We start from the raw sequence: 12,694 nt of genomic DNA, 5'->3' as shown, positions 1-12,694 counted from the left end.
GACGGAGGGTGGGCAGGGATCAGGGAAAGGAGGCGGGTGGGAGTGAGTTGCCGTCCCGTTGAGGGTGATGGCTGCAGTTTCAGTGAGGGAGGTGTGCAGCAGTCCACAGATGCATGCGACATTCCTGGGGGAATTCAAGTGGCTGTTTGTCCTGTTAGTTCACTCTGACCTATCAGTTTGCCTTTTCGAGGAGGAGAGTGGCTACAAGTCAGAGGCTACAAGTCTTCGGCCTCACTTGCTGCCACCACTTTAGCTGTCCTTTTGCTCCTGTCATGAATGACGTGCCCATCTGGGTTTGATTATATTGTCCACTATGTGTGTCTGCTTCGGTTTGATTCTTGTTGGTAGTGTTTCCACGTTTGACTTTGGCATTGCCAGTGTTGGAGGAGGGGGGGGGGGGGGGGGGGGGTCAGATAACATACAGTATATTTGGTCCTGGTCTGGAGCACATTGAAAGAGCTGGCAGGGTCAGATTAAACATCAAAGGAATTCTTAAACGTCCTTCGAAACCTATTGTGCATATTTGATCTGGGTGTCAAAAGGTATGACGGCAGGTTTGCTTGTGATTTTTTTCTACAGGAAGGCAGTGTGATCTGCTCAGTGTTGGAGGAATGTGCGTTTACAAATGTATAATTGAGTCAGCAGACAAAGGATTATTTACCCATGACTTGAGTCACCCAGTCAAACTATTCTTCTTAGCACCTTTTTGGGCGGATGTGTACTTTGTGTGGTTATCTTTTGATGAAAGATCCATCTCCCTCCGCTACAAAGTCAACACATGCGCCATTGTACGTGTTTCTTTGTGCATTCTGAACCGCTTCATGAAGGAGGGCCATGTTGCATGTTTCTGTTAATAAAGTGCCACGTTGTCGAGAGCTGAAGCAACTTTTGGAGGTGTCGTAAAGGCTGGTCTTTGTCCATCTAAGTTTACATTGGCTGCCATGTTGTTGGGTCGGCAGCTTGTATTGGTGAAGGGTTCATCTCTGGTGCTTCACCCAACAATGAAAAGCTTTTTCTCGGGTCATCACACACCCCCCATAGAACGAAACGAACGCCAACTATTCTCCAGACACCACAAGTCAACTGACTATCCCGTTTAAAATCCTGATTAAATGTGCTGTAGTGGTGCGTGTATGAGCGATCCAGTTTGACAGCCTGTAGCTGAATTTGGCAAGTTGTCGTCAGGAGTACAGCGTTCTGCCTCAAGGCAGTCTGTTGCGCTATTATAATTCTCAACCAACTTGGCAGCTTGTTTTTGTAATGGTCTCAGCAGCTATATTTTGATGCAGCTTGACTATCAAGAAGCACACTCCAGTAACAATCTTCAGAAGGGTTTCAGCTCTACAGATTTGACACTCAAACTCCTGATCCTCAGCAAGTGACTCCCCTTATCTTTGCCTCCTTAAGGTCACACATCATCTCATTCTGGTGTAGATGACCTAGTCCAGTGAATGGAGTTGAAAAGGCTGCTATGAGGATGGCAACCAGATTGAAGTTGCCCGTTCCAGGGGGCATGTTGGTGGTATGACATGACATGAACATGACGCCGCCATAGTTTTCATTGGATCCAGTGTTTGCATACAATCCTGTTGGATCACTTTTCACCACACTATGACCTGTTGACAATACATGGGTTTCATGCCTTGTCTGGTTAGCACGCTAACTGAGCTTCAGAGGAGAAGCGCTGTCGCCACCGGGAACCAGCACAACAGAACTTGCCAGATGGATACACTACCAGTGATCAGAGCCAACAGCAGACCCTGGGTCAGTTATTTGGAATCCTTTCAATTAATTTGTGTTAGCTTTAGTCTGCATGGAAAGCAATTTGGATGATTGTACTTATAGGACAATCCAATTCATTCCAGTGTGCCATGCAAAAATCAACAGAAATTATATCAAGAAATCAATTGTTATATACTCGACCCAGGTCTCTGAGATGCATCTTATTTTGCAAATTGCATTAATCCACTTTTGCATTGTGGTTCCTTTTTCCAAACAAAGCTTGTTCGTAAAGCTTCAGTTTTACTGTATTTATTGAAACACTTGCCAAGTGAAGGTACTGAAACGGACGTTTTATTTGGATGGGTATAATAGAGACCGAGTGAATATGGTATGTATAGTATGTATTCACGTCAGCTGTCCCCCCCCCCCCCCCTTACTTGATTGGACTGTGTAAGCTTCTCCTTTCCCTGGGTCGATGCACTGAAAGCGCACCGCTGGGGCCTGCCTGCATTCATGCAACTTCAATGTTCATTCAAGCACGCTCGTTGGTACTCTGAGGTGTGTGCGCGCGTACACTTTTGATGGTTAATGCTTATGCTTGAGATCCATTCTGATGAGAGGGATGGACACATAGTGATATTAAAAGCTATCTTTGCATATTTTTGTTTTGTTTCTTTTGTAAGGTTGACACATACCTAAACACCTGTATTTAGGACCACTTAATATACTTTTTTTTTTTTTTTTAATAAAGATAAGAGGTAAATGAACTTTGTGTAGTGATGTATAAATTGAAAGTAATGTATTTTTGTTTGATTTTTTTTCTTCATTTTTTTTTAAAGTATACCAAATGTAAATTATGTACAATGAGTGTGCCAATCCCCTTTCTTTGTAGAGCCAGACTCTTAACAAGTGCCAATGTTGTGAAAAATCATAAGGAGGGCCTATGAATTTCATGGTCCAGTTTTTAAAACAAACACTAAGTATGTGATTAAATAATGAAAAAGGACAATTTTATTCTATATTTAAGATTAAAGAATTAATGATGAACTGCTGTTTTTAAAAGAAATGTCATTTTAATTGCATGTGTTTGTCAGGGTGGGGAGGGAGTGGGTGGGTGAGATGCTGAATTCATGAAACACCCTGAAAAGGGTCCTAATGGTTATTGATTTACAGTATTTTAGCCATATTTCTCTTTTGTATGTTTCATTTCAACCACTGTTGCCTGAACCTCATTCGAACATGAAAATGATTTTCATAGCCTTCTCCTTTAAATAATTATCTGTTTTAAATTGGAATAAAATCTGTTCCTATAACACTGTCTTATTGCATCATTGCATAGGCCTATTTCCTCTCCACTGGAAAAATGTAGCTTCATGCAGCACAGCGAAATGTAATTGTAATGACAGGTGTCAAGCCACACGTCACCGCACGGTTGGGCCCATTCATGAATTGAATTGAGAATGCATAGTGAATTCCATTTCAATTTCTGGAGTTTGAATTGGAATGACAGGAAAATAATTGATTGAAATCCATTAAATTCCACTTCTAAAAGAGTTTGTCTTGACTTACTAAACATTCTAAATAAAACATGAATCAAATAAAAGACTTAAATCAAATAGATCAATGTTATTTATCAAATGTCACCTCCAAATATAATTAAGGTTCCTGTAGTTTTGTTTTGCTTTCCAATACCTTAGTTGAATGAGTTATTGGAACTGATGAGTTAATTCAACCCTGTGACACACGTCTTGCAAATCATGTTGACAACGCTGGCCCATGGCATAAACATTGTATGCTGTTGTTTACCGCTTAGAGGAGCCACATGATGCAATTATTACCATGTGGTGGGAGTAGTCTAGTGGTTAAAGTTGGAGAGGTTTGGGGCCACAAACACCAAAAGCCTGGGCCCGGCTTCGCATGTGGGTTGGGGTTATGAACAGACAGTGAACCACTGGCAGCAATAGATTACATTTCCAATGAGCCAACCTCTCCACAGGAGGCGCTAGATGCTCAGACATCAGCCTGACACTGAGATAGAATTACAGTGTGTAGATCTGTCCAGCACCTCGCATGCTCGCACATCTGTGTGGTGTGTTCTATGTGGGGCGTTTAGCAGCGTCGCGCCTGGCTCCAGGAATGGAATGATTTCCCACCACTGACAAATCCACACTGTTTAGATAAAGGCATAGCTGTCCAATCTGAGTCAATGCTGGGATGATTTGCAGGTCCACGTTAATAGTCCATTTTATAACACTGAATTGGTGCGTATAGGCACTTTTTTATTATTTTACTCGCGCGAGTCGTTTTGTTGTTTGAAGAAACGGGATTCGTTAAACGAATCCGGAGACATTTTGTTATTTTTGAGAATCAGGCTGTTTTTTTTGCTTGTTCATCTGAAGCTTTGCGTGTGTTTTTGATCACGCTAACTAAATGTCGTTAGTTGCTGCTGCTGGCTGAAGAAAGCGAGCTGTCAAAGTAACGTTACCACCAGGCGAAGAATAAGCACGCGTCCAGTATAACAACGACGTTACCACCACTGACTGTGTGTGCATAACGTTATTCATTTGCATGCGTTGAGCTGGCAAACCGTTGACTTGCTGGCAGTGCGTTACGTTAACGTTACACACAGACGGAAAGCTCGCTGCAACAGCGATGAATCATTTTGACTGACAGCTTTTGAAGAATTAGCTTAGCCAGCGAGGAACAACACTGATGCTGGTTTCCTGTTCACTGACACAGTAAATACGGGGTCGGGGGGACAGGTAACGTTACAACAGAACGCTCTTGCATAAAACCAGACGAGAGACCCGACTTGATTAAGGCTAACGTTGCCTTGCTAACGACTGCAAAGTGTATCACCTATTCAGTTGATTTGTTCTGCTCGCTAGCTGCCGTTAGCTACTAGCTTCCCTGCTATCGCTGGTCAGCTCCTGTGTGTCTGGCAGGGCTAGCTTGCATCAGCTAGCTTTGGACAAAGGACCAACGCAACGCAAAAAAGAATATCTAGGGGCTCACCATTCATCGTATTTGGGAAGGAAAACAACAACGAAGGAACTGACATGATGTTTCCACAATCCAGACACTCAGTAAGTGGATTTTATTTTGATATTTTTGTTAAGAAATCAGGCACTTGCTGACTGTAAAGCACAAACTGATTTGTCCAGGCAGGTTAGGTAACGTAGGCTACTTGTGTGTGTGTGTGCAACTTGTTTTTGTGGCAGTGCAGTAGCTAAGTTATTGGTTAGAATACAAATAACGTTAGTGGCATCGAGAAATGATGTGCACTTCATAATGTTGGTTTAGAACTGAACACTCACGACTGTGGAGTCAGTGTTTAACGTTAGTTGTGGTAAGTTGTGCAGAAGGTGACGTTATGTGATAGCTGGACATTACAGAGACATGGCCTGATGAGACATGTTGGCACAAAATGAGAGCTAGCTATTTTCGATTTTGGACTTGGATCTGTTCAACTTTTCCAGATGACGATGTTGAGGTCACCCATCAAATCAAATCGCTATAATGAATAAAATCATTACGTTTCACAACCTCCAGACTTTTGTAGCCCTGTGCCAGTTTAGTTTAATTTGCACGCGCTCTTTTAAGATCCCAAATCCAAACTGTTATTAGCCATAGTCTAGCTCCAGTTACTCATAAAGCAATCAGAGAAAAGCAGACCTGGGCAGGTGCTGTTGCTGCCTCAAGTCTTTTAGCAAGAATGTAGTCATATACTGTGTATGTATAATGAAACGCTCAAAACGCACCCTACATCATTATGTGTCGGTGGGGGTTTTAATGACTGGAAAAACCCTAGCTATATCCTTTATTCCCCCTAAATCTCAAGTTTCCATGGTAACAGAAACGCAGTCCAGTGCATGCATTCATCAGGAAGAGGACTCTCGGCCCATTGGTCAAACATTTACGTCTACTGACTGACAGAATTGTTACTTGTCAGAGTTGGTTAAAACAAGCCTTTGTAGAAACATTGAATTGGCTCTATATTGCTTTGGACCAGCGGTTCTTTCAGCCCATGACTCAAATAAACCATACACGCCAATTTTGGGATTGCATGGATGGACCCAAAAGAAACAGGGTCTGGCTGCAACCCACATTTGGATTCCAACCCGTACTTCTAAGAAATTCTGCTTTAACCTCTAACCTGAGCAGTTGACAGACAGCGAAGGGGTTGCCATCATAAACCGTGCCGTTGCAAGGCCAAACATAACAAAAAGTGTAAGGTAGTGGGGAAGTGCAAGGCAGGTCAACGCAATAGCAAGAAGACCATTACGTTGCCAGGGACTGTGTCCTCTTATTTCTCTCTGGCAACGTCTTGTCGCCACCGCTGGTTCCTTTACCGCTGGAAGGGGAATAGTTTGCTGAGGCTAGAAGCCGAATGTCTGGGGTGACATGAATGGTTTGCCCTTTAGCAGTCAGTGGGTGTAGCAGCCTGACTGAGCTAACACTGTGCTGCTGCTGCTGCTGCCTGCTGCAGCTGCTGAGAGCCAGCCAGTGTGTGCACTCCTCTCACTCAGACCAGGGAGCAGGATGTGAGGAGATGGGAACCTCTGGTCCCAGCCAGTCCTGTCAGACCAGTGGAAGCCTGCAGAAGCCAGCATGCCTCCCACTGGGTTTTAACTTAAATTAATTATATTTGATGTGGTTTTTACAGCAATGCCAACTGTAAATCTAGCTACTGAGAAACGAATTCAAATTTTCACTGTCTTCTGTATGATCAAATATCTTTATCAGTAAAGAAAATCAAATCTTATTCGCCCTCAGACAGCCTCTTCGACATGTTTCTCAAGGTAAAAACTAAGTTGTGAGGTGCAGTAAGGGTCCCACACGAGACTGACCCCCCTATCAAAACACCCCAATCGAAAACTGAATCATTTCTCTAGGCGTATTTTACAATTATGATTTAGGTTACTATGACGTTCATTAGATCTACTTCTTATTTTGATAATTAGGCCTACTTTTATCAATTTCAGCCAAATGATGGAAAATTCTGCAATATTCCATGTTTTACAGTTGATTACATTTTTATTACCAAATTCCATGATTCCGTTTTTTCCCGCTTTGTGGCCCTAGATAACCCCCTAGATAACCCCCAGCTAGCTGCTATTTTCCATTCCTCCTCCTTCTAACCCAAGATATCTAATGTCCAACCTGTCCGCAACCCCTTCGCAAAAACAGAGCCTGATGACTCGGTTGTGGAGAGACACGTGGTACAGTATATGGTTTGCTTTCATGGCACTTTTATTTGATTTGATCACAGCATTTGAAAGTATAGAAGATACTAGGGGGAATTGTGGCCGATACCGATAACGCTAAACGCTTTATATTAAGGTTCTATTAATAAAGTGTTAATTAATAGGTAGGTAAGAAGTAACATTGCTGACTGTTATGGCTGGTAACTGATATTTACAGATGTCGATATGATCTGTATAAAAATAAGTTTCTATGATAATCACATTTTGTACATAGTGGAAAAACATGTGTAAACACTGAATTTGAAATGTTCTTTATTTCCAAAACTTTTGGGAAAGCCCATAAATCATAGATTTACCACATTGTTTCCTCTCAATGTGAAAATTGGCCGATACTGATAACCAATATTAACATTGCTGTTATTTTGCTCATTCAACCCATAATGATATCTTGAAAAACTAACATCGGCTGATACGGATATGATTGCAGATGCATCGTGCATCCCTAGAAGATACTTATTTTCTATTCTGCTCTTGTCATGTTTGTTCTGATCTGTCCCGTTCAATTCTGTTTCCAAAGTTGTAGTTTGACAATGGGGGGGATCAGGTCATGAGTCAGGATTTTGTTGGGCGAAAGATAATTTCTTCTACGTTTACGTTCCTTTTTATAGAATAGCTCCTAACTTGTCATACTAGTATGGATGTAACAGTGTAGTCTACCGTTTTAAGGTATACCGTGGATCAAGCAACCACGGTTCTGAACCGTAAGCGCTAATAACATGAAATACCATATACCGTGGTATTTTGGTTGATACCGTTCTGTACTGTGACATTTTACCATTACATCCTGTTTTTTTTTCTAATAACAATTGGCTAGCAGCATAAATGGCACAATGTTGCGATATTAGGATATCTTCTTTCGTTCAGTGTGAGATGTAAGGTACAGATGCTCATTTGCCGTTAACGCCGGCTGATGCTACTAAATGTCTGTCCTATGCTGGGTTTTCCTGAGCTGGGTTTCTATCCTGTGCTGGGTTTCTGTCCTGTGCTGGGTTTCTATCCTGTGCTGGGTTTCTGTCCTGTGCTGGGTTTCTGTCCTGTGCTGGGTTTCTATCCTGAGCTGGGTTTCTGTCCTGTGCTGGGTTTCTATCCTGAGCTGGGTTTCTGTCCTGTGCTGGGTTTCTATCCTGAGCTGGGTTTCTGTCCTGTGCTGGGTTTCTGTCCTGTGCTGGGTTTCTGTCCTGAGCTGGGTTTCTGTCCTGTGCTGGGTTTCTGTCCTGTGCTGGGTTTCTGTCCTGAGCTGGGTTTCTGTCCTGTGCTGGGTTTCTGTCCTGAGCTGGGTTTCTGTCCTGTGCTGGGTTTCTGTCCTGAGCTGGGTTTCTGTCCTGTGCTGGGTTTCTGTCCTGTGCTGGGTTTCTGTCCTGAGCTGGGTTTCTGTCCTGAGCTGGGTTTCTGTCCTGAGCTGGGTTTCTGTCCTGAGCTGGGTTTCTGTCCTGAGCTGGGTTTCTGTCCTGAGCTGGATTTCTGTCCTGAGCTGGGTTTCTGTCCTGAGCTGGGTTTCTGTCCTGAGCTGGGTTTCTGTCCTGAGCTGGGTTTCTGTCCTGAGCTGGGTTTCTGTCCTGTGCTGGGTTTCTATCCTGAGCTGGGTTTCTGTCCTGAGCTGGGTTTCTATCCTGAGCTGGGTTTCTATCCTGAGCTGGGTTTCTATCCTGAGCTGGGTTTCTGTCCTGTGCTGGGTTTCTATCCTGAGCTGGGTTTCTGTCCTGTGCTGGGTTTCTGTCCTGTGCTGGGTTTCTGTCCTGAGCTGGGTTTCTGTCCTGAGCTGGGTTTCTGTCCTGAGCTGGGTTTCGGGGCATAATGTGTTCCATGGGGAAAAGATGTCACTGTAGATCCCTGCCTGTATGTCCAACTCACTGATGTTCAGTCACCTCTGCCAAGGTGAGAGAACCTGCCACTCCACTCCACTGTCTGTCTGTCTGTCTGTCTGCCTGCCTGCCTGTCTGTCTGTCTGTCTGTCTGTCTGCCTGCCTGCCTGCCTGCCTGCCTGACTGCCTGCCTGCCTGCCTGTCTCTTAGGTTATTTTTCTAATCCAATTGAGTGCCCTTATGCTGCTTGATTGGAGTATTAAGACCCAACACACAGGATTAAAAACGGGGATTACGGATTTAGCGTGGTGCTTTGTTCGCGCCGCAGCAGTTTGTTCACCCTTCAAACCTAAGCACTAAGCAGTCAGCTGGTTCAGTCTTTGCGTACTACTACTACCCCCTACCCCCCCCCCCCCCCCCCCTCCACACACACACACACACACCTGTCCTGACTAGGGATGTTCATCAATTATCGATAATCGATAATTGATCGTTGAGGAATGAATTCGATCACGTGGATTTTTTTTTCGATTTATTTTTTTTGTTTATTTTTGTGGACTAGGTTTGGATGGAATTCGTTCCTCCTCGCCCCACTCCATTGCACAGCCGACTAACGTGAGGTGGAGCTTCATATAGTCTCTAGTTTTCTCGCTGGGCGGGGGCCTTTGTGCCAACAAAACTGTTTTAAACATGGGGAATTCACACCGGCATGCGCCGGGCACACAAACAAACGCACCCAGCGGTCTGTGGACCTCAGTGAGGCTGTTATAACTATGACACTTCGTCCACTTCTCTCCTAATTTTCAACAAAGTGTGAGTAACGGTACATGTGTTTAAGTTAATTCAAGTTGTTTTATTTGTTTATAACGTTATGAACTATGAAGTAGCCTAGTAGCAGCAGTCAGCATGGACTCAGCTAGCCTTTAGCTGCTAACGCCCACCTGAATCAATTCACACACATCTCGTGGGAGTCGTGGCTAATAATATCCAAGCGTCGGACTGAGAGCAGCTGGATGGAACTCGACCATCAGGACAGATGAGGTTTTTGTCACAAGTTTATAAGCCTGGAAGCCGCGGCCCCGGTGAGCTGAGTCCTACTTTCAAAATGTGAGTACAGTAGCCTAGCTAGCTAGTGTAAGGCTGTGTGACTATGGACTGTGGTTGTCAACGTTCCCGCGGGTTTGACTCTGCTGTCAGCTAAGCTGGAAGACGCTTACTGTACATCATGTAATCTGACATGTTTGTTTACCTGGCCACAGCGCTAGTGTCTGATATTCTTACTACAAAGCAGCATCGCCATTATAGCTGGCCGAGAACGTGCAACGTTATTACCAGACCAGAGTAAAATATATATATATATATATATATATATTATTATTATTACGCTATCGATAATTGATAGTTAATTTTCCCGAATTTCGATTATGGAAATTGTTCAAAATGAACATCCCTAGTTCTGACCACCCCGCACATTGTACTATACATAAGTGTGGTGGCCTGCAAAAAAAAGATTCTTTGACATTTTCATTTTTTGATATTTCCATAAATTAGAAACTCCCCTATATACTGTATAACCTTTTGGATGACTGCGATAGCTCTCTCAGATGATCAAAAGTTATGAGTATTTTCATCTGTTATGTGTCTCAAAGTACAACATGAGAAAAGGGTCCCGTGGATGGGGAGAAAGTATGTGACAGCCATATCATGTAGATATGAGTCCTAAAGATAAGGAGCACTGCCTGTGCCTCATAATGACCGGAGATGGATCCAAACCAAATGATCTCAAAATGACAGATGATGATGGTCATTGGTCACTCACTGGTCCACTTCGCGGAACCAAAACAGTCTTTTCACATTCACACTCAGGAGAAGGATTTTCTTCTCAAACATTGGTCCAGTCCATTCTTTTCCACCACCGAAACCGTTTTTCTGAAGATGGTCTTGGATGCTTTCTCTTTCTGATCCTCCGAGCTGCCTGCTTCTTCATTCTAAATTGTGTTTTGGCCACATGGGTGCTTCTTGCACATTCAAAGGTTGTTGGTCACATTTGACCAAACACTTCAATTTCAGTTATGGCAAATGATGCAATTGGAAACATAAAATTGTGATATCCGCTTTTCTATGATTGGTTGTGCGGCCCTGATTGAAAGCATTTCTCAAGCTTGAGTGATGCATCCAGAGATGATGATGGATGAGGTTCACCCTGCTGTATCTTTGTCAATCCAATAAAAGAAATCGAGCGTTTGATAGTTTAACTCGTGGCTGCATGAAAAAGCCAAAGAGCGCTTCTTCTCCCTGGCTCATAAACAGCCTGTCATGTAAATGGATGTATAATGGGGCATGCTACGAGTGACACGCAAACAGCCAATCATTTAACAGACAAAACCCAGAGTGTGCACCCGCCCCAGCTCATAAACAGCTAATCATATCCCTTGACAATGGGCAGTGCTGGTGACGCGAACAGCAGGTTTGGTTTCACAGCACCACATGGAAACAACAACACACAGTGCAGTGGGGGAAAGGCCAGCTCGTCCGTATGGCAGTATATTGGATTTTTCAAGTCTGACCGAAAGCACAACACCGTTGTCTGTAAACGTTACAAAGAATTCAATGAGAGTGAGTTTCAGTTCATGTTAACGTGTTCCATATTAATAACGTCACCGTTTACTATGAGCCCGCAGTCTTGTGCGACCGGGACATTAACGTTAATGTTGCACACCAATTTCATAAATGCGGGCGTCTGCCCAGCATAACGTTAACGTTAAGGGGCAGCTAATTCACTCAATCACCTCATGTTAATGTTAAACAACCCTGAAATACACGTTACCAAACTTGTGTTTTTTTGTTTGAGAAGACTGTCGTCAACGCTAGGCTAATGCTATCTAAAACGTCACCATGTCTTTAATACTGTAAACTACTGCTTGCACTCAGTGTGAGACAGTGTGTGTGTGTGTGTGTGTGTGAAACAGTGTTACCATTTTTAGATGTGTGCCTTGAAAATAAGGTGGTTCAAAATCAAGTTTTTAATGCAAACTTTTTTCTTGTGTTTTTTTTTTTTTTATAGAAACGGGTCATTAAAAATGATCAATAATTATCAATATCGACTGATATGAAATATTTGATATCGATATACTTTTGTAGCTATATGGCCCAGCCCTAGGTATAGTTCATTGCGTTAAGAGAAGAAAGCCTCATTAGATAGGAGACACAGTGCCTGACCCAGTTGACAGCATCCATATTGTTTTGGCTGTTGATTAATTCTAATACAGCTTCCATAATAAAGCTGGCTGTGGCGTGAAAGTGGAGCCACAGAAAAGCCTGCTGCCAGAGAGCCGCCACGTAGCGTGAAGCAATATGGACGCCAAATCTCTCGAGCCCCTTGAGCCCAGCCTCCACTGTAGAGATGGCCACAGGTTGCACACACACACACACACACACACACACACTCTCTCACACACACACACACACACACACACACACTCTCTCTTTCTCTCTCTCTCTCCTCGTGCTTGTCTCCCTTTATCATGTGTTTCCGCCCAGATCTGATGTAGTGGTGGGAGGGTCAGGGGCAGAGGGTGCACAGGCATTATTAAGCCCACTTGAATTAACAGAACAGCCCCCAGCCTTTCCTCTAAAGCCTCCAGTTGGGGGGGGGGGGGGGGGGGGGGCTTAATCCCCATGGTCCCCTGTCTCGCCCATTAAACAAACTCCCTCCCACCGCTGCTCAGTCGCTCTGCTGCACACACACACACACACACAGACAGGCATGTAGCTTACGCACACACAAGCACGTGTGTGTCTGTGTGTCTGGTGATGCATATGTGTGCGCGGCGCGCGTGCACACACACACACACACACACACATACACACACACAAACACACACACACACACAGGAAGGCATG

The 12,694-nt window shown here is 43.8% G+C and overlaps 1 protein-coding gene across 3 annotated transcripts in view; it reads left to right on the top strand.

Annotated features, from left to right (window-relative positions):
- Window positions 1–3,926: 3,926 nt before the first annotated feature.
- tle5 (TLE family member 5, transcriptional modulator) overlaps window positions 3,927–12,694 on the top strand; it is a 66,333-nt gene continuing 57,565 nt past the window's right edge. For all 3 annotated transcript variants that reach the window (XM_083647465.1, XM_083647464.1, XM_083647463.1), the window contains exon 1: window positions 3,927–4,808. In XM_083647465.1, coding sequence (XP_083503591.1) covers window positions 4,782–4,808 — 27 coding nt within the window. In that variant the 5' untranslated portion in view covers window positions 3,927–4,781. The remainder of the gene's footprint in view (window positions 4,809–12,694) is intronic.

The sequence above is a fragment of the Poromitra crassiceps genome, assembly GCF_964638095.1.
Source record: "Poromitra crassiceps genome assembly, chromosome: 12".
Lineage (NCBI taxonomy): Eukaryota > Metazoa > Chordata > Actinopteri > Beryciformes > Melamphaidae > Poromitra > Poromitra crassiceps.
Note: the sequence above shows the minus strand (reverse complement) of the source record. Positions and strands in the feature narration are given on the sequence as shown.